Below are 21,913 nucleotides of genomic sequence, written 5' to 3'. Positions count from 1 at the left end.
TGACAGTGACAACACAGAGTGGCCACAACTCTGATGGAGGAAGCACAGAGGGCTGAGGGACCCAGCTTGAGGAGCAGACAGGGTTCTGTGGAAGAGCAGATGTCCCACCTGAAACCTGATTTAGTGAGAATGAGCCGGGAGAAGGTTCTAAGACATGACATTCTAGGTAGAAGATACCACTTGAGCCAGGTGACTGAAGAGCACATGGCACCTTTGAAGAACTTAAATCTATCTCCTACAGTTAATAACACTTTGCTTGGAGGAGAGGGCTTCCCTGGTGGCTCAGACGATAAAGAATCCACCTGCAATGCAGGAGACCCAGGTTCCATCCCTGGATTGGGAAGATCCCCTGGAGAAGGGAATGGCAACCTGCTCCGGTATTGCCTGGAGAATCCCATGGAGGAGCCTGGTGGGCTACAGTCCATGGGGTTGCAAAGAGTCGGACATGACTAAGTGACAAACACTTTCACTTTAGCTTGGAGGAGAAGCACAATCAGCCCCAAGAGGGGCTGTTCAAAGGACACGAAGCTATTCAGAATCTTGTAAAAAGTCTAAATTTCAGTCTAAGGTGTTGTGCAATGAGTGGAGCAGGGGAGACGCAGGGTGGGGGCACATTCAGATTTGTATTTTATAAAGCTTTCCTTGGCAACTGTGTGAAGATGGATCAGAGGATGAAAGAGCAGAGGCTGGGAACCTAGGTGCCCAGAGGTAGAGAAGGGAGAGTGGGTGGGAGAGAGTCTTGAGTGGACAGTTCCCTGGCGAGGGGAAGGATACATCTAGGAAGAAGCCTGGGGTTATATCCTGGAGATGGGGTTCTAGTGGTGTCACCCTGTGAAGGGAACCCTGGAGGTGCAAGTTTGAGAGGAGGAAGGGGAAGAACTGCCCGCCCCCCCACCTTCCTAAACATGTCCCTCTTTGGAATCTACTCTCCCCAACCTTTGTTCCCCAGAGACACCTCTCCCAGGCCTGAGCAAGACACTCCTCTCTCCCTACCTTCAGCCTCTTCCCACCTAACTCCCAAATCTCTCTCCGTCCATACCCCACCCCCAATCCATTCCAATCCTGCACTTCTGCAAACAGCTGGACAACTTGGTTAACAAATTCCAGCCGGTGAGAACTGGCCTGAGGAGACTTAAACCTTCCTTCCCTGGAGAAAACTGCCTTCCCTTGGTGAGAACACGTAGGGATGGGACAAGGCTGGTTCAGGCTTTCACAGCACTAGGACTGTTTTATTTCTGCCCTCTTATGTCTTTCAATCACATTGTCTAGGCATTTTACAAACTTTCACTGGGTACCTGTTTTGTGTCCAGCCTTGTGGGAGGTGATGCTGTGGCCCAAGCAGTGGGAGCCTGAGATAACCTTGGTATATCAGAGGGTCCACAGTCTAGATAGTGACAGCCCAGGGCCAAGATGCAGTGGCAGGAGCAGAAGAGTCAGAGCCCGGATGGGAGAAACAACACAAGGACACCAAGGGAGCCCAGAAAAGGCCCCAACCCATCCTGGAGCTTCATGGGGGGCTTCCGAGAGAAGGAATCCTTTGGAATGAGTTTCTGATGAGAATTTTGGGTTCTGGGAAATGAGGGTGTGTTTTCAGAATGGGGACGCAAGTTTAAAGATCCAGAGGCCTCTTCTTCCCTTCCATTTCTGAGTACTTGCTATGTATCTGCGGAGAAGGCAATGGCAACCCACTCCAGTACTCTTGCCTGGAAAATCCCATGGACAGAGGAGCCTGGTAGGCTGCAGTCTGTGGGGTCGCTTCGAGTCGGACACGACTGAGCGACTTCACTTTCACTTTTCACTTTCATGCATTGGAGAAGGAAATGGCAACCCACTCCAGTGTTCTTGCCTGGAGAATCCCAGGGACGGTGGAGCCTGGTGGGCTGCCGTCTATGGGGTCGCACAGAGTCGGACACGACTGAAGTGACTTAGCAGCAGCAGCAGCAGCAGCTATGTTTCTGGGATTGTTGTAGGCACTGTGGATAAAGCAGGGAAGAAAACAGAATCTCTGTGTTCTTGGTGGTGGAGTGCACTTGAAGCCATTTTAGAAATACAGAAAGTCAGAGTGTGGCAGGATTTTAGCGAGCAAGCAGGAGTTTGTATCTGGCCAGACCTGAAGGGCTTTGAGACAAAAATGAGATTGAACTTTGTCCCCATGACAGTGGGGAGCCATAAACCAGTCTCCAGCAGCAGACGTGCCACCCTGAGAGCGGAAAGACGGGGCATTAGGAAGACTCATGAGGCACCACCAGAAGACAGGCCGGAGAAGTCCTTATAAGAAGAACGCTTCGGGTAAAGTGTGAGGGGCAGGACAGGGGAGGTGAGGGGCGGGGCTACGATCGCCCAGGCAACATAGGCCGCGCCAAACTGTTGGCTGATCGTCAATGCGTCATCCTCCCCGCTGCGTCCGCCCTCTGAATCCAATGGGCGCGGTCTCAGCGAGACGTTCAGCCCCTCCCGCCCCGAAAGCGGGTTGGAGTGGGGAATGCCAGCCACCTCTTGCTTCGCGACGCGGTTCTGGCCTGGTATAAAGGGATCGCAGAGAGCAAAGATGAGAATCTTGGAGCGAAGATAGTAGCTAAGTTAAAGGAAAGTGCGTTGATGTGCCATCTCCACTCTGTAGAGACGTGGCCCCGGCCAGCTAGTCGGAATCCTTTAATTGGTCCGCGAAGCAAGGGAGGGGAGGGCGGGTGGGGCGTCTCCTGGCGACTAGAGGATGGCCCCGCCCAGCAATCCGCGCCCAGCGGCCGGCAGGACTCCAGCCAATCGTGACTCGCGGCTCGGCTCCCGGGCGGAGCTGGGTGGGCCAGAGACCAGGGTGAGAGGCCCGGGGGAGGTGAACGAGGCCCCTACCCAACGCTGGAGGGTCGCTAAGCCGCGGGCGTTCCCGGAGGTGGTGGTTGCGAACCTGGCAGCTGAGGTGAGGTGTGGCTACCTGGCTTGGGATCTGCCTTGAGTTGAGGGACGTGGAGGCGCTCCCTCGAGAGTTGTGGAGGCGGGGTATGAGCGAGAGTAGGGGGCGCAGATTCAGGGTGATAATAGGGGTTGAAGAGAGGGTTTAGGGACCGGGGTTTCGAGATCCTTGCACGGAAGACAGTTTTGGGGGTGGGGGACAAAATTTTCGAGTGGAGGAAGTTTGAAGCTGGGAGATAGGGTATTTGGAGAAGCGAGAAAACTAGAGAAGGAAAATTTGGGGTAGGAAACTAAAAATTAGGACAGTTCTGGTCTCTGGGACAGGTTGAATTCGGGGCTCTAGTGTTTAGGGAAAGGTGTGAGGGGCTGGGCTGGGATCCTGGACCTTTGGAGAAGCGAGAGAAGTAGGGGCAAGGACTCTGGGTCTCCCAGACGCAGTGTCGGAGAGCGGGTTCTGGGGAGAGTTCCCTGTCGGGTCTTGGAAGTCACAGTGGGAGACTGGAGATGAAGTCGAAAAGCGTTTCAAAGACGGGAGAATAGAGGAACGTTGACGGGAGACGGTCTAGTAACTGAGATACTTAGTGTCCCGAACGGAGTGAATCGGAGCGCATTTGTAAGTCTTTGAGCGTTGTGCTGGGGTCCTGGGTCTCTGGGCCCGAGAGCAGCCTGAGTGAAGAATCCAGGACCTTCTGCGATTCCTAAGGGCCGGGAGAAAGCAGTTTTAGAGCCAAAGTCTGGAGTGGGGGAGGGGTGTTCAGGGCGTGGAGCTCAGACCCGCAGCCCAGGAGGCAGCGGAGGGCGGGGCTTGGCAATCGCCAGGCAGCTGGACGTCCGGGTTCCCTTCCCCCACGTACCTTGGGCCCCTGTGCGCATGCCCCGGGGGGGGCTGGGCGGGGAAGGCTAGTCCCTGCGGCATGCGGAGCCCTCCGGGGGTTGTAGTGCTTGCTCAACGTCAGTTCGTGTACCTGGTGGCTATTGGCCCACATTTCCCAGAAGCCCCTGGGCCAAATTGGGGCGTGTCTGAATGCTGAAAGGGGAACCGTATAGGGGGCGGGGCCTGTAGAGGGCCGAGATCTGGTTGGATGGACTGGTGGAGGCGGGGCTTGGCGTGAGTCAGTTCTAGCAAGTTTTCCTGTGGGGCTCGCCCAGGGGGAACCTGAAGGCCTCCGCGGAGGGAATGAGAGAGGCCCCATACCTTGTCGTTGGGCACGTTCCCAGTCAGTTAGGATGAGGGCATGGACAGAAATATCTTCCATGTGGAAAGAAGCGTCTTCACAGATAGGTGCCTTAACAGGGCTCCAGGTGGCTGGAATGTAGTAGGCACTCAAAAATATTTCATAAATAAATAGCAGTTAACTCTCGTTCATTGAAGTGCGTGATGTCACATTACTTCCCAAGATCACACAACTGAGCAGTGTGAAAAGCAGAATTCAGACCCAGGATTCTTTGCTTCAAGGCCATAGCTCTGTGCTCAACACCTGTCTTGTATCTGTCACACTTGAAGAAAAGAGTATTGTCGAAAGAACAACTTTAAGATTTAGGGGGACTTGAGTTAGGATCCTCATCTTGCATATGAGGAAATTTGAGTCTCAAGGAGTTAAACTCACTGAGGCAACACGGGCAAGTAAGTGGGATTCAAACCCAGCTATATTTAAGTCCAGATTTTGGTGTGTGTTTTTTTTTTTATATTTTTATCTGTTTATTTGGCTGCATTGGGTCTTGGTTGACGCATGTGGATCTTCTGTCTTCCTTTCAGCATGCAAACTTTTAGTTGGGGCATTGGGATCTAGTTGCCTGACCAGGGATCAAACCTGGGCCCCCTACACTGGGAACGTGAAGTCTTAGCCACTGGACCACCAGGGAAGTCCTGAGATCTAATTTTCTTAATCACATTCACTGACTCTTCTTCTCAGCCTTGTGGGACTCATACTATCTTAATTTATAGATGCAAAAACTGAAGTTTGGATCATTACAAATCAACAATAGTCATACTAGAGATTTGGGATTTGAATTAGCCCTGCTGTGTCTTATTTACCCCTCCTCTCTCCCTAGGGCATCATGGTAGGAGGCTTGAAGAGGAAGCACTCAGATCTGGAGGAAGAAGAAGAGGATGAGAAGTGGGACTGGAGTCCAGCAGGCCTGCGGAGCTACCAGCAAGCCCTGCTCCGCATCTCCCTAGACAAAGTCCAGCGAAGTCTAGGCCCCCGAGCACCCAGCCTTCGCAGGCACGTCCTCATCCACAACACCCTCCAGCAGCTCCAAGCGGCGCTTTGCCTGACTCCTGCACCTGCCCTGCCCCCGGAGCCCCTCTTCCTGGGCGAGGAGGACTTCTCGCTGTCGGCAACCATTGGCTCTATTCTCCGGGAGCTGGAGACCTCCATGGATGAGACCGAGCCACCTCAGAATCCAGCAGCTCCCCCAAGCCCCCAGAATGAAGTGCTTCCCCAGCCCGATCCAGTCTTCTTAGAAGCTCTGAGCTCCCGGTACCTGGGGGACTCAGGCCTGGATGACTTCTTCCTGGACATCGACACATCCGCAGTGGAGAAGGAGCCTGCAGTGGCCCCACCAGAACCTCCTCACAACCTTTTTTGTGCCCCAGGGTCCTGGGAATGGAATGAACTAGATCACATCATGGAAATCATTCTGGGATCCTAAAACTTTGATGGGGGGCAGGGGAGGGCTCCTTCCTCATCCCAGCCTTGGTGGGATGACTCCCTGGATGCAATTCTGTGTGTGTGTGTGTGTTTTGATGGGGCCTCTAAGCAGTGGCCTCCTCTCCTCCCACTTCAGGGTTCCACAAATTGTCTTGCATGTGTGTGTGTGTCTGGTTATCTCAGCCTTCTGTGAAGGTGGGTCTTCCTGAATTAATTTATCTGTTCCAAATGCCTTAATGAGACTCTGTTTCCGGGAGTCTGATTTCCCACTTCCACATTTCTTCTGCCTTTTCCTCCAGTTCCGACTCCCCTTGTGTCACTGGGGCCTCAGGGAAGATAAGCTGGGCCTGTCAAAGGATGACAGGGATGTGCTACCTGGTTGCTATGGAAACCCAGCCTCTGCCTCATGGCACCTCCAGGTAGTGGGAGAGGCTGGCCTCCTCCCCCAGGCTGAACCCCACCTCCTTCGCAGGACCCCAGTCCCAGCAGCCTCCTGATTCATGACCAGGCCGGACCACGTGCAATAGGGTGGAAACCAAACTGCTCCATGCCGCATTATTTAAAAGAAAAGCGGGTTTTGTGGTGTTTTTGTTTGTTTGTTTTTTTGATTGTTTGTAATGATTTTTTTTTTAATAAAAGTATTTTGGAAGGGGTGATATTGCCTAAAGTTTCTTTGTAGGTCAGTGGGAGGGACCTGGTGTCCTTAGGGGCATGTACCCCTTCCCAGTCAAAGTTGGGGCAGGTATATTATTAGATACAGTATTTATTGAATGTTAAGACCACTAACATTATTGAATGCTAAGAGCACTGTTCTACCTACTTTATTTGAATTAAGTCATCTTGTCCTCATGATTATACTGAAATAGATACTGTTACCACATTTTACATAAGAGGAGGTTAAGGTTCAGAGAGGTCAAGTCATTTGCTCAGAAGAATAAGGACCACGGAGCTAGAACTCAAATTCAGGCTACCTCCAGAGCCTTCTTAACTATTATATTCATTGCTGCTTTGTAGATTTAGACTCCCCAGCCACATGGTGGACACAGGAAGGAGAAACTGGGTCACATGAATTAACATGTCAAAGGATAGGGCTCCCGGATACTTAAAAGTCAGCCCTTTGAGACTTCCCTGCCTGTCCAGTGGCTAAGACTCTGTGCTTGCAAGGCAGGGGACTCAGATTCAAGCCCGGGTCAGAGAACTAGATCCCACATACAACTAAGAATTCAGCGCTGTAACTACAGATCATGTATGCTACAACTAAGACTTGGCACAGCCAGATAGATAAACATAAATATTTTTAAATGAAAAAACTAAAAATCAGCCCATTTATTTTGTAGGAAATGTGCTACAGAGGCCCAGAGGAGAATGAAAATGCCCAGAGATCCCCAGCACTAACAGCAGATCTTGCTACAAAACTGTTGGCTAGGAAGTACAGTCCAGGCTAAAGTAAATGGTGCCAATGATTTATTTAGGAGGTGCAACCCCAGGCTGGCAAGAGTAGGGGAAAAGAAGGGAGGCCAGGGAAGATGTGATGTATACTGCTGCACTGGCTAGGCCTCCACAGAGACCTTTGAAAACATGACAACAGGTAAGCTTACGCTGCATTTAGGGACTTTTCTGGAAAGGATACAAGGAGGAACCACTTGTGGGTGTAACATGCAGGGAAAGGAAGGGGATTTTGCCTTTGCTTTCTGGCTCAAAGCCAGATTCTCACCCTGAGAGAGGCATTGCATTTACTCTGAAAACAGTTGGGTAACTGACAGGTGGGTGCCAATCCGGAGAAAGAAAGGAGGTGGTCAAGGGGATCAGAAGGCACATGCCCATGTCTGACTCCGACTTAAACCTCTAGGTGACTTCTTGCTCACTCAGTCATGTCCGACTCTGCTACCCCATGGACACAGTCCTCCAGGCTGCTCTGTCCATGGGATTATCCCGGCAAGAATACTGGAATGGGTTGCCATTCCCTCTTCCAGGGTATCTTCCCAACCCAGGGACCAAACGCACATCTGCGTCTCCCGCATTGGCAGCCAGGTTCTTTACCACTGAGCCATCGGGGAAACCCACACTTGGAATAAAACCCCAATCCATGCAAGGCCTGACAATCTTGCACCTAGCTTCCCTAGTTTTAGCTCTGATTCTTCTCCACTCCTCACACAACTCCAGTTGACCCCAGGGCATTTGCACCTGCTGTTAACTGCCCAGAGGACACTTCCTGCATAAGTTCACCCACATAAATGTCTCTTTCTTGGAGAGGTCTTCCCCGCCCTTCCTAGCTCAATATGTCCAGGTGCACCCCGACCCCAACCCCACTTCACATTCTTTGACTTTGTTAGTAGTACCTTGTGCTCAGTCACTCAGTCATGTCCAACTTTTTGTGACCCTTTGGACTGTAGCCTGCCAGGCTCCTCTGTCCATGGGGTTTTCCAGGCAAGAATACTGGAGCGGGTTGCCATTTTCTCCTCGAGGGGATCTTCCCAACCCAGGGATGGAACGAGAGCCTTTTGCATCTCCTGCATTGCAGACAGATTCTTTACCACTGAGCCATCGAGGAAGCCCTAGTAGTACCTATCCAATCTCAAGTTATTTATGACCTCTTTATGGTTAGGCTTCTGGTCTGTTGGAGAAATCTTTCAGAGGAAGGGGTTGGGTACTGCACAGAACTACCCTTGGCACAGGTGGGCACTCAAATTTTTTCTTTTTTCTTTTTGCTGTTGTTGAGAAGATGAACTCCCAATCTTGAGATAGCCAAACGTCCCTGCCACCTCTCTCGACTCACCTCCCCCACACCATTTTCTGATGCTCTTCAAACACATCATGTCCCACCCTCAACACCTGGAGTAGTATCTGCCTCATTGAGTGATCATGCAAAGTGTGTAAGAGGGCGCTTGCTGCACACCAAAGATTCCAATAATTGCTCAAATTTACTGAGTGCCTATGTGGACTTGGCACTCTTCCAAAAACATGAACAAAATAGAGTTCCCACTCTCATAAAACATCATCGTGGGAGAGGCTGAAATATACACTGAAATAAACAGTAAAATGTAGTCTGTCAAGTAGTGACAAATGTTACAAAGAAAAAGCAAGAAAGTGATGGGGATGTTGTTATTTAGATGGGAGGCCAAAGAAGGCCTCACTGACAAGATGCAATTTGAGAGGGACCTGAAAGAGGCGAGACGTGATCTTTGTGAATCTGTGGGGATACAATCCCTATAGCAGGAACAGCCAGTGCAAAGGCCCTGTGGTCAGAGCATTAGTTGAGAGTTAAAAGGACCATCTGGAGGTCAGTGGGGCTTCCCAGGTGGAGCTAGTGGTAAAGAACCCATCTGCCAATGCAGGAGATGTAAGAGACTCAGATTCAATCCCTGGGTTGGGAAGATCCCCTGGAGAAGGGCCTGGCAACCCACTCCAGTATTCTTGCCTGGAGAATCCCATGGACAGAGGAGCTTGGTGGGCTACAGTGCATGGGGTAGCAAAGAGTCAGACAGGACTGAATAACTTAGCAAGCATCCATGTGGCTGGAGTAGAGAGAGCAAGGAGGCAAGTACTAGGAGACAAGATGACAGAGTTTGAGGGGGCAAGTCCTGTAGGGTGTTGTAGAGTCCCGTAGGGAGGGCTAGAGCTTTACCCCGAGTGAGATGGAAGGCAAGGCTGGCTGTGCAGGAAGGAGACTCACTCCCCCCCCCCCATATTCATTTATTTAATTTATTTATTTGGCTGTGCATGTAGAGTCTTTAGTTGTGACACACCAGATCTTTTAGCTACACCATGGGAATTCTTGATTCCAGCATGTTGGATCTAATTCCCTGACCAGGGATCAAACCCTGGCCACACGAATTGTGAGCAGGATGTCTTAGCTAGGAATCACCAGGAAGTCCCCGGACTCACTTTTACATGAACTCTCTTTGCCCTAAACATACAGGTGTATGCTTAGTCGCTCAGTCGTGTCTGACTCTGCGACCCCATGGACTGTTGCCCACCAGGCTCCTCTGTCCATGGGATTCTCCAGGCAAGAATATTTGAGTGGGTTGCTATACCCTCCTCCAGGGGATCTTCCCAAACTGGGATCAATCCCAGGTCTCCCGCATTGTGAGCGGATTCTTTATTGTCTGAGACACCAGGAAAGGCCAAAATCCCGCGTTGCAGGCGGATTCTTTATCGTCTGAGCCTCCAGGGAAGCCCAAAAATACAGGAATGATGAGGAATCGTGGAGTTTTTTAGGACCACGGTGAGGCCAGTATGAGGAGCACCTCCACTTTCCAGATGATCAAACTGAGGCTCAGAGAGGCCCAGCTACAGCCGTCAGAAAACTGGCGGGAGAAGTGGAAGGGCTGGCCCCGCAGAGGGAATCGGGTCCCTGAGGGCAGAGTCCGCGTTCCGCAACCTGCCCTCCCGCCTCGGTCCCGCGTTGGGGGATGGGCCTCGGCCACCTTGGCCCCTCCCACCTGCCCACTCTGCCTGGGAGCCTGGCCGGCGCCTCCTCTCTCCCCAGGGGCGGGGTGGAGCGGCCGGCTGGGGGCGGGGCGTTCCCCCGAACACCCCAGCCCCTCTCCCTCCTCTGCTGGCGGAGGCTCCTCCCCAGGCCTGCCGGGACGTTGGCTCCGCTTCTGGTTTCATTTCTCGAGGCCCGGCCTCTCTCTGTTTCCCTCCCCCTAGCCCTTTGAATTTCTTCTCCACTTTCCGATTTCAGCTCTTCTGTCACCTCCTCAGGGAGGCTCTCCCGGACCACCCCAGCTGCAGGTACCTCTCTCCTAGCATCTCTATTATCCTGTCCTATTTGTGTGTGTGTGTGTTTTTAAGTCACTGAACAGAAAGAAGCAGAAAGAACAGAAAGAAGCAGAAATTATCTTCCTCATTTAATGATTTTCCAGCGTCTTCTCATCCCACTCAATAAAAAACAAAGGTCCATAGAGTGCTCTGAAGGGCCTGAAAACTTCTCTGACTTCCTCCCTGGCCGCAGCGACCCTACTTCCCCACCTCAGGGCCTTTGCACTGGCCCTTTACTCTGATTGGAACGCTTTACCACCTCTCCCACTTCATCAAGTCTCTACTCAATGGATGTCACCTCTTCAGAGAAACCCTCCAGCACCAGCTCTTTGTCCAAACTGCACCCCCTTTCATTACTCTTCTCCTGCGCTGCTTTTCCTTTTCACTTATCACCCTCTAAGATACTAAATCATTGCTTTATTCAGTTTATTGTCCACCTCCTTACATCAGGGATTTTTGTTTCTAATGTTCCGGCCATATCGTCAGTGCCTGGCACACAGAAAGTGCTCAATTCATTTGTTTTCATATTTCTTTTCTCTTTCCACTCCATCCGTCCTCTGTTCCATGAGAAGAGAGACCCTATGAGGCATATCAAGTGCTGTGCCCCCATTGTCTACAACTGCCCACCACATACTAGGTGCTCAATAAACACACGATAATCAGATGCCTATGAGCTCTTCTCTTTATGACCTGGAAAGAGCCACTTGGAGACTCTGAGTCTCCTTTTTCCAAGCCAAAAAGATAATTATGTGAATTTGCCTAACAGGGGCCTGGTTCTAATTAGCATTTTACCCTTTATTCATTTTGAAAAATTCAAGCAGAGAAAAAAGATGAAAAAAAAAAAAGTATGTCTTCTGAACACTTGAATACCCTCTCACCTAGATTTAGTTGTTAACATTCTGTTTCCTTATGTGTATGTTTATATGTCTGTTTTTTTCTTTTGCTGAACCACTGGAGAGTATATTGCAGACATCTGAACATTGTACCCCTAATAGCTCAGCAGGCATCTCTTAAGATTAAGGACACTCAACTACAAACCACTGTCCTATTTCACATATGACAGAATTAAGAATTTCATAATATCACCTAGTATCCAGCCTGTATTCAAATCTGCCCAATTTTCTTAAGAACATCCTTTATAGAATTTACCGCATACTAGAGTCTAAGGGCGGAGAAGGCGATGGCACCCCACTCCAGTACTCCTGCCTGGAAAATCCCATGGACGGAGAAGCCTGGTAGGCTGCAGTCCATGGGGTCTCGAAGAGTTGGACATGACTGAGCGACTTCCCTTTCACTTTTCACTTTCATGCATTGGAGAAGGAAATGGCAACCCACTCCAGTGTTCTTGCCTGGAGAATCCCAGGGACCGGGGAGCCTGGTGGGCTGCCGTCTATGGGGTCACACAGAGTCAGACATGACTGAAGTGACTTAGCAGCAGCAGCAGAGTCTAAGGGAGGTTCACATGCCTATTTGGTTGTAACAAAGAAATTATACAGTATCTTTTATTCTGAAACATCCTCCCCCTAATCTCACTAATCCCTTTCTGTGGTTTCTTGAAATTGAATTTTTGGAAGAACAGCCCAGTCTTGCCGTAGACTTCCCACATTGTGTATTTGTCTGATTGTTTTTGTGTTTAATATTGTCATTCTCTGTTCCCTGTAAGCTGAAGTTTGGGCCTAGACGCTTGAGACTCACTTTATGAAATGTAACAGGGAAACTCCACAACGAATGTTGTGTACTGCCTAATGTATCACATCAGGTACCACCCAGTGTCCGGGCATCCCACTGCTGTGGATGCAAAGTTTCATTATATAGTTAAGGTGCTGAGCACCTCCTCTTCCCATCATAAAAGGATATTTCCTCCTTTGCAGTTAGCAAGGAATCTGTGGGATGATGCTTTGGAAACTGTCAAGATCCTGTTCCCCATTAACTTTTCACCCCAAAGGGTGAGCATCCATTGAAAATGGTTGCCTGAATCAAGTAGTTGAGTTAGCGTTTTTGATAGCTTACTTTGGTCAGAAGATTTATACACAAACAGTTCTTCCCCTTAGCAAATGAGGAATTAGCAAATGAGGTATTTGAAGAAGCTAAGTCCCATTGTCAGGTTATCTGACATGTATTAAACTCCTGTCCACCTGCACCCCACCCTGAATGTCTCCCCTTGAACTGAGCACCTGTGGTCTTACTACAAGAGCGATTACTACTGAAAAAAGGACACCTAACACACCACTCAGCATTGTGCAGGAATTGTTTAATCCTCAAAACAATCCTCTGAGCCAGAGGCTATTTCTCTCATTTTAAAAAATAAGTGAGAAAACCTAAAGAATTAAAGCACTTGGTCAAGGTCACACAGCTATTGTACTTACGGAATGGAGCCCAGGCAGGGATTCCAGTGCCATTCCACTCCCTACCCCTGACTCCTGTCTGTAACCACGATTGAGTTCAACTACCCAGAATTTGCTTATATAGTGCTCTTACAGTTAATACCTTACTTTAAGTTTCCCAACTCTCAAGAGGTAGGCAAAAAGATCCCCCTTTAACAGACTTTGGGGGCTCAGAAACCAGAATTTGAACCCAGGACTAAGCTGGCCTGGAGTGTAGACCTCTGTTGGGGCTGCTTGCGTAAGCTCAATTATTGGGTTTGACAAGTGCAGATGTGATACAGATGTCGGCAGATATGAAGGGGCCCACAGCTTGAGAGACAAAAACCCCACCGCGCCACCGTCCTACAGGACCAAGAGCCACCCTATCTTCCTCCCTCCCTTCAGACATGCGCCCTAAACACAACTCTCCCCTCTTTCTAGCCTGCCTTCTACAGGCTCCGCCCCTCACCGTCTAGGACCAATCCCTGGGCGAAGGGCGGGGCTGCCACGGGAGTGGGCGGTAACTAAGGGGAGTCAGGAGCCGGGAGTCGTGAGCTGGAGTCAGAACTGCGTCTCTCAACCCAGGCGCCGGTTGCTGAAGCAAAGCGGGCGAGCAATGCTGCCGCCACCGCTTCCTGATTGGCTGCGGGTGGCTCCCTCTTCTTTCTGATTGGCAGCTGGTGAACTAGGTATGTAAATGAAGGGAAGAGGCCTGGGGAAAGAGGGGTACTGGCCGCGGGGTCCTTTGGCAGGTTCGATCCCCCGGTCCGGCAGGTGCGCGCCAGGGCTGCCCGGGATCGAGGCGCACGGGCCTCTCCGTGCCGCCCGCCCCGGCCTGGCGGGTGAATCACACCGCAGCCCGGGAAGGGGGCGGAGGCGCCGGCTCCCTGGCTCCGGCTGCGTGACTCACCCGCCCCCGCCGCCGCCGCCGCTTCGGGAGGAGTAGCCTCCACTGCCTTCCGGAAGCGAGCGGAGGCCGAGAGGGCAGAACGGCCCTCCGGGGATCCCGGCCCGCACGGTCCCTGGTGGCAAGCAGAAATGACCGCGTCCCGCGGGGCACTGTAAAGAGTCCCGGGGTCTGGAGAGTCGGAATCCCCGGGGAAAGCCGGCCTGGTGCCGCCAGGGGGCGCCGGGACCGGGGGGGCGGAGTCGGGGGTGGGGGCTGAATTCCTGCGGTTCCGGACTCTCGGATCTGCTGGGAAGTAGGCAAGGACCCAGTTTTGAGTAGTGTGAGGGGGTCATTCTTGAAGTCCTCCTGAGCAAAGATCTGGGTACTGTACCCTTCAGGCTGCCTGGCTTAAAAAAGCAGGTTGGGTCAGGGGCACCCACCCCGGGGAAAGTGTGGGTCTTCAAACTTCTCTCCGTGACCCCCGTGCCCATCAGGATTTTCCGGCAAGCTTTGTCCACGCTGCCTCTCAAATAAATCCTGAAGCGACCATCTTCCTTCCATGTCCACTGCCACCTTATACTCCCAAGTCACCGTCTTCGCCCACCCCAAAGACTGCAGTAGCCTCCGAAAAGATCTCAGGGCCACTCTCCCCGCCCCTCCTCGCTCCCCCTGCTTCTTAGCAGCTAAGGGGATCTTCTGGAAACCTAATCAGTCCACAACACCACTGTCCTCCCTGCTCAAACCCCTTCAATGACTTCCCACCACACCCCCCAATAAAATCCAAGCTCCTTGCCTCTGCCTACTCTCGAACCCCCCACATCCTCCCTACTCCACCCTCAACCCCCCTACTCTCCCCACCCCCCGCACTGACTACAGAGTCCTTTTTTCAGCTCAAACGAATCCAGTCTCTAGGCTTTTCTTTGCCTTTGCTGTTCTTATTCCCAGAATGCCTTCCCCCTGGTTCTTCCATGGCTGATTCTTTGTCATACTCGAGGGCTCATTTCAAATGTCACCTCCTCAGGGGAGCCTTCCCTGACCACTCTCCAGAAACTTTTAGCATTTTCCTAGCACCATCGGTACATTTCTTGTGTTTGTTTATTGTCTGATGCTATTAGTAGACACTCAGTAAATATTAGATTAAACCATGTGAAACAACTGCTTTTGTAGGTTAAAAAAAAAGTTGAATATTGGACATTTCATACTGGACATTCTCACATTGGACACTTCACATTAGCCATTTCACATAGTTCATTGAAGAAATAGATAATAATTATTATCAATAGTACTTATTTACAGGAGTAATTGCTATGTACCAGATACTGCCCAAAGTGCTTTTTTTAATCTCATTTATTCCTTAAAACAACTCTAGGAAGTAGATACAATTATCATCTATATCTTAAAGCTTCCCCAAGAAAACGTAGGCTCAGAGAGGTTAAATGCTTTGCCCAAGATCACACAGTAATGGTCAGAACTTCACAATGGCTTTCCATAACTGAATGACTCTTCCCTCCTGACAGATGATGCTGAGCAAGGGCCTGAAGCGAAAGCGGGAGGAGGAGGAGGAGGAGAAGGAAACCCTGGCAGTGGACGCCTGGTGGCTGGATCCCAGCCACTCAGCAGTAGCTCAGGGACCCCCAGCCGTGGCCTCCAGTTCTCTCTTTGACCTTTCGGTGCTCAAGCTCCATCATAGCCTGCGGCAGAGTGAGCCGGACCTGCGGCACCTGGTGCTGGTAGTGAACACACTGCGGCGAATCCAGGCATCCATGGCACCCACGGCTGCCCTGCCACCTGTGCCCACCCCACCCACAGCCCCCAGCGTGGCTGACAACCTGCTGGCCAGCTCTGATGCTGCCCTCTCAGCCTCCATGGCCAGCCTCCTGGAGGACCTCAGCCATATTGAGGGCCTGAGCCAGGCCCCACAGCCCCTGGTAGATGAGGGGCCACTAGGCCGCTCTGCCGGGGGAGCCTCACCCAGCCTGGGTGCCTTGGACCTGCTGGGCCCAGCCACTGGCTGTCTGCTGGACGATGGGCTCGAGGGCCTGTTTGAGGACATTGACACATCCATGTATGACAGTGAACTCTGGGCACCAGTCTCTGAGGGCCACAAATCCAGCCCTGAAGATGGACCAGGCAAGGAGGTAGGTCCAGATCTGGACGAGGCTGAGCTGGACTACCTCATGGACGTGCTGGTGGGCACACAGGCGCTGGAACGACCACCAGGGCCGGGGCGTTGACCCCTCTGGGCCGGGATGTTGATCTGATGTCCAAACTGAGCCTGCTGGCTGGACCAACTCTCCTTGGAAAGACACAGCTGGCTTCCCTCCAGAGGGGCTTTGGAGAGAAAGAATCCAGTCCTGGGCAACTTCACCTCCATCCTCTTGTCTCTGACTGATGGGGAGGGGAGTCTGGGATTGGCCCTTGTGATGAAATGGCAGGGCCTGGTGGCTGGAATGTGATTGGACCAGGTCCTGTGCTGAATCCCCGGAGGCACAGCCTGGTATACGTTTGCGTCGATGTGGGACGAGACCCCAACCTGTTTTTTGAAATTAAAGCCAGTCCTGGAAAGTCTGAAGTGTGTGTACTGCTTTGTTTCTGGGCCAAGGCAAGGGTGAGGGTGGTAGAAAACCTCTAACATTTATCAAGCGAGGACTGTGCACACAGCACAGTTCTAAGCACTTGACCTGTGCTAACTGATTTAATCCTCATAACAAGATGGGCATGTCATTATCCCCATTTTACAGTTGAGAAAACTGAGGCTCCAAGAAGTCAACTCTTAGGGAGATAAGTGTCAAACTTTACTGTTTTTTGGTCTGAGAAGCAGACCAATTAGGTCTGGAAACTGGCTCTCTAGAAAACCTCTGGAATATACTCAGTCAGGTCTCCCCCTGTGCCTGTGTGTGTACCTAATGGTGGTGGTGGGTGGTGGTGCAGGAGGAGCCTCGGGCCACTGTTTAAAAATGAAATCTAGACCTTGCCTGGAGTCTACCTGTATGTCTTGGAGTGGGGGTGCAGAAGGAGCTTTCAGAATGAACCAGAAATAAAAGCACACAGCTGAAGGCTGGATGGAGCCTCTCCTCTGAGCGCAGACAGCCAGTCCTCTGAGAAAATGGTGAAAGAAAGACTCCAGCAAGTTTTAAATAAAATCCACTCCGGATCTCAAATCTCTCTTTGGGCTAGGGATAAGGCAGCTGGGAAGCCGATTCCGAAATAAAGCCACTAAGTGCGGTGGCTTGACAGAAAGAAAGGCAAGGGATCCTGCTTTCCTTCTAAAAGAAACTCTGAGCCCCGGCGGGCTGGGGCCACCTGCCTGACAGGCCTGTGCGATAGGGCCGGCCTGAGCGCCGGGTGTCTGCGCCGCCCCCGCCGTCCAGCCGCATTCCTGGCCCGGCTGGGAGGGGCCGCACACTCAGAGGCCTGGCACGGGACCCAGGCGGCGTCCTTCCTGGCGGCCGTGGGGGCAGGGCCGCGCCCCGGGTACCGGAGGGGGGAGGGGCGCGGGGAACGCGGCATCGGGGGAGGGCGGAGGCACGGAGGGTGACCTGAGCGGACTGGCTGGGCCTCGGATGCGGGAAACCTCGGCAAAGGGACACTTCAAATAGAGGGGCCCGGGTGCCTCCACTCTGGCCGGAAGCTTCGGGGAGGCTGAAGCTGGGGTGGAAACGGAGGAAGGCGGGAGGGTGAAGAGGGGAGAGGGAGGGGGAGAGGCGGGCAGCTTCGGCCGGGCCTGCGGGCCTGGAAGGGGCGGGCACAGGGGAGCTTCCTGGAGGAGCGGAGGAAGTCGTGCCCATTTCTGGAAGTGGATGGGGTGGCCCCGGGAGGGGAGTGGAAATGCCCCAAAGGGAGCTGGTGCCCCAGTTCAGGGTCTTCCGGGTGCCTGACTCCAACACCTGGGGGCTCCAGCCCCTGGGCAGTGGGACTCAGATTCGATTTTGACCCAGACCCAGACCTTGGGGGTAGGCTGAGCTCAGCAATGCCCCCTGGTGCCCAGTCTGGGGGAGGGGGTCTGTCCTGTCACTACCTTAAGATTCCCTTGTGACCTGACCTGCGGTCAAGGAGTCCCCGGTGCGGGGTCAGCAATGCCTTCTGTTTACAACACCTTGAGGACCTATTTCTGATGGTGTCTCTGAGTGCCAGACTGGGGGATAATCTGTGATGCCTACTGACGCAGGCAGTCTGTCAACGATGGCCCCGTCTACCCCTGTGCCTGTTTGGTGAGGGATGCTCCCCTCTCCCCAGTCTCCGTGTACAGTTGTCCAGGTCCTGCACTGCACACAGGCTCCGTTTTGAAGGGGCTGCCACAAACGTCTCTGGCACCTGTGCTTACATATTTACGAGGACAGTTTCTCAGTAGATGGAGAAGGGGGCATGCCTTTTGCACAAAAGCAGCATATGGACTAGGTCGGTTCTGGTTCTATCCCCCTGCTGCCCTCAGGTTTATGACAGCTCGTGGCTGAGGGCCTGTGCTACTCTCCCTGTGTCTGACCCCTGGAGAAGGATTGTGCAGCTCCCTGGCTCTGGTGTGCCCCTCCGCCCTCAGACTCAACCCCAGGAAGCCAGGCTACCTCAGCCAGCAGATTCCAGGGCCCACACCATTCCGCATGGAGCTGCCAGCCCTGCTGCTGTGGCTGCTTTTCACAGAGCCTCTGTGTGGTCCCACCACGACCCTCCCCAGGCCTGCTCCCTCCTTGGGCGTTCCTGGGGACCCCCATCACACACACACACAACACACAACCTTCTCTCCTCCAGCACCTGGGAGAACTGTCCTTGGTTTCCTTCTTTCCCCTCCCCCTCCTTCCCTCATTCAGCAAAGATTTACTGGTACCTACCCTACCAGATGCCCGGCTGTATGTAAAAGGCAAATCTGACCACATCTCTCCCACCCTCTGGGCCCCTCAGAATGTATCCCTTTCCTTGGGGATATGAACCCTGCCCTTTCCAAGGCTCACCTTCCACCTGGTCCCATTCATTCATCCAATGAACATTTACTGGTCCCAGTGCAGAAGTCTAACGATGCTTCTGCTGTGCTGTGCTTAGTCATTCAGTCATGTCCAACTCTTTGCAACCCCATGGACTGCAGCCTGCCAGGCTCCTCTGTCCATGGGGTTTCTCCAGGCAAGACTCCTGGAATGCGTTGCCATGCCCTCCTCCAGGGAATCTTCCCAACCCAGGGATTGAGCCCAAGTCTCCCACATTGCAGACAGGTTCTTTACCATCAGAGCCACTGGGAAAGCCCCTAATGGTACTTAGTCAATGATTATTGACCCAATAAGCTGTACCGGGGGTCTTCCCTGGTGGTCCAGGGGTTAAGACTACATGCTTCTGTTGCTGCCGAAGTCTTGGCTTTCTCTGCCCACTGAAGCTGAATAAAAGATACAGAGACAGAGTCTAGAGGAAATGGACAAGTATCTTTAATCCTCAGCCGGCAGAGGGGAGAACTCAGTAGGCTCATGCTTCAGAGAACTGTGTCCTTGAAGTCCAGATTCCCCTTCCAGGAAGAATCTGGGGAGTTCTATAAGACAAGGGCTCACAGTCAGGGGTCAGTGATGAGAAAGGTATAAGGGACTTGTGTTCTTCTTGCTCTTGCATTGTTTCAGAAACAGTCATAGGCTGGCATCAGGTAGCCCAGTAATTGGATCTGGCAGGCGGGTCAGGTCCACTGTCTTTTATGTGTGGCATTCTCTATATAATGCAAAAAGAGAAAAAACTATGAGGGGTCGTCTGTGAAGCGAGTGCTGTAAAGGTGAGCACCAGATACAGAGTATAATTAGCACAGAGTCAAAGGATAATAGTTGCAAAATGTAACTCCTGCCAAGTTAGGGGGCAGAAAAGCAAACTTAGTTACAGAATACAGATTAGAACAGTTACAGTAAAAACTAGGAGTGATCAGGCCTGCTTATTGTTCTCTTTATCTTTGTTCTAAGGAAAGAAGAGAAGCACTCATTCCCCCTTTTTTTCCTTTTCACTGCAACACTTCCAATGCAGGGGACACAGGTTTGTGCCCTGGTTGGGGAACTAAGATCACACATGCTGTGAGATGCAGTCAAAATTAAAAAAAAAAAAAAATGGATTGTGTTAAAAGCCAGGCCACATATCTTTTGCCATTCTGTGGCTGTGTGACCCTAGGCAAGGTACTCAACTTCTCTGGGCCTCAGAGTCCTCATCTGTAAGCTGGGACAGTAAGTGTGGCCACCTCGAAGGGCTATTGTTCTGAGGGGAGAGTGTTCTAGGCAGAAGGATGCGCAAAGGTAAGGGAGTGAGGGACCCTACAACCTTTTCAGGGATCTGTAAGCTTCTGAGTTTGATTGGGAAGAAGGGGAAAGCAGTAAGGTAAGTGATGGAGCTGGAGGGGTTGGTAGGGACCAGGGCACACAGGCCCTGGCTGGGAGACTTTACTCTGAAGGTGCTAGGGTAAAGGAATCTAGGAATAAATGGATCTGTCTGGCTGCCTTGTGTACCAGGGGGTGGGAGGTGATACAGGAGGCCAGGAGCCGAGGGGAGGCCATAGAGGGACAGATCAGCCTTGGAGAAGGGAGGGGAGGGGAAGGCAGAGCTACCAGAGAGGACAGCCTGTAGGAGCAACGAGCTGCAGTGGAGGACGGGCCTAGGACAAGATCCAGGGCTCTAGCCTGGGAACCTGGGGCTACTCTACGATGGTGACCAGGTCTGGGGTTGACACTGAGGCCAGAGAGGGACACCCTGTGGGTGCAAGGGACTAGGGGGACACTCAGGGGCAGGTATCCAGGCAGCTGCCCCCCCCCCTCAAACCCCGGGGACTGGAGATCAGTAGAGAGGGCAGGGGACAGGAGCAGGCATAAAGGATGGGGGTGAGGGAGGTAGTTTCCCTGAGCTGCACTGGGTGGGACCTGACTCCTGCATGGCTCAGATGGGTGGGGAGAGGGTGGTCCCTGAGCAGCGCCCTCCATGTCCTTCCCCAGCCCTGCAGGATGTCCTGTGTTTACGGAGGTGGCCTTGGCCGGAACTGGGACACTGGTGCCAGCCCCTGAACTCAACTTCCCATGGCCACCCCACCCCACTCCCCAGGGGGAAGGAAAGGCAAGAGACAGAGAAAGAGAGACACAGAGAGAGTGAGAAGAGAGACACAGAGAGAGAGAGACAAGGAATGAGGACAGAGACAGAGACACATACAGAGACCTGTCACTCACCACAGAAAACTCACAGCAGGGACTTCCCTGGTGGGCCAGTGTAACCATCTGCTTTGCAGTGCAGGGGACGTGGGTTCGATCCCTGCTGGGGAAATTAAGATCCAACATGCCACAGAGCAACTAAGCCCATGCGCCCCAACTGCTGAGCCCACACGCTCTGGTGCCCATGTGCCGCATCAAAAGATCCCACATGCCACAACTGAGATGAAGATCCCACGTGCTTCAGAGTTTGATACTGAAACTCCAACTGAGAATCTTAACTTATTTACTTAAGCAACTGTAATATTTAGTGGAATATATGTAACTTTGTTCTGTATTTTCTGTCTCCTGTAAATGTATTATCATATTTTCATAATTTAAAAAAAAGATAAAAAGTAAAAAAAAGATCTCATATGCCTCAACTAAGATCAATTGCAGCCTAATAAATAGAGAAATATTAGAGAAAAAAAAAGCCTCCAGCAAACTAGGAAAGAAAGCTTTCTTTACCTGCTGAAGGGCAGTACAAAAACCATACAGCTAACGTTATATTTCATGACAGAGGACTGTGCTTATCTCACAATCGGGGATGAAGAAGGTTATCTGCCCTCCGAGACATGGAGAGGGACCGGATAGCCTCTGTCTGTCGGTAGAGTACCAGCTTCTCTGTCTGCCAGAGTAGCAAGCAGTGTTTTCTTCCTGGTTCTAGCCTGGCCTGTTGGTAGATTCTTTCCACCCTCAGTTATTAAAACAGCTCTGGCTTTGTCCCTCCTGCAGGTGCCCAGGCTGGGCGGGACAAAGTCTGAGGCCTTCCTCATGGCCCTGCTGACTGTGGCCCATCCCTCAGCTTCCCTTTGCTCTCACATTCACCGGTTTCTCAAAGGGGCCCTTTGCATGGGATGTTCCCTCTACCTGAAACCCACTTTCATGTATCCACCACCCGCAGCTTGGCATGAACTCCTATGTATCCTTCAGGTGCCAGCTCAAATGTTGCCACCTCCAAGAAGCCCTCCCTGCCCTTTCTGATAAGTATCAGAGTGTCAGATCCCTCTTACAGACCTGGATCTTTTTCTCAGAGCACTTAGCTTAGTGTGTAATTATACACTCGTTTCAATTATACACTGATTTAGTTGCTCACTTCTTTAGTGTCTGCCACCCTTGGATTGAGAGTCCCGTGAGGGCACAGTCACTGCT

The 21,913-nt window shown here is 52.0% G+C and overlaps 2 protein-coding genes and 1 long non-coding RNA gene across 4 annotated transcripts; 2 read left to right on the top strand and 1 right to left on the bottom strand.

Moving 5' to 3' along the window:
* Positions 1–383: 383 nt before the first annotated feature.
* Positions 384–6,220, top strand: SERTAD3 (SERTA domain containing 3). 2 transcript variants are annotated; one of them, XM_005219036.5, is made up of 2 exons: positions 384–2,289; positions 4,963–6,220. In XM_005219036.5, the coding sequence occupies exon 2, from the start codon at positions 4,969–4,971 to the stop codon at positions 5,563–5,565; it is 597 nt and encodes a 198-aa protein (XP_005219093.1). In that variant the 5' UTR covers positions 384–2,289; positions 4,963–4,968; the 3' UTR covers positions 5,566–6,220. The 2 variants fall into 2 exon arrangements, with proteins under 2 accessions (XP_005219093.1, NP_001070476.1); NM_001077008.1 differs by lacking the exon at positions 384–2,289 and adding an exon at positions 2,857–2,917 and having other exon boundaries at positions 4,963–6,217.
* Positions 3,268–4,330, bottom strand: LOC132342850 (uncharacterized). Its single transcript, XR_009491393.1, has 2 exons — positions 3,765–4,330; positions 3,268–3,608 (listed from the first exon to the last, which is right to left on the bottom strand). It is a non-coding gene; the product is annotated as an uncharacterized lncRNA (long non-coding RNA).
* A 7,034-nt stretch (positions 6,221–13,254) lies between the features above and the next one.
* Positions 13,255–16,146, top strand: SERTAD1 (SERTA domain containing 1). The gene is given in 2 exon segments (NM_001040564.2): positions 13,255–13,380; positions 15,098–16,146. A coding segment is annotated over 1 exon segment (714 nt). The 5' UTR covers positions 13,255–13,380; positions 15,098–15,100; the 3' UTR covers positions 15,815–16,146.
* Positions 16,147–21,913: the final 5,767 nt, after the last annotated feature.

This window comes from Bos taurus, chromosome 18 (assembly GCF_002263795.3).
Source record: "Bos taurus isolate L1 Dominette 01449 registration number 42190680 breed Hereford chromosome 18, ARS-UCD2.0, whole genome shotgun sequence".
Taxonomy (NCBI): Eukaryota; Metazoa; Chordata; class Mammalia; order Artiodactyla; family Bovidae; genus Bos; species Bos taurus.
This window is presented reverse-complemented; position numbering and strand designations above follow the sequence as displayed.

Bases quoted from the DNA above. Each gene is read 5' to 3' on its own strand.
- SERTAD3 (XM_005219036.5), top strand. From the start codon at position 4,969: ATGGTAGGAGGCTTGAAGAGGAAGCACTCAGATCTGGAGGAAGAAGAA.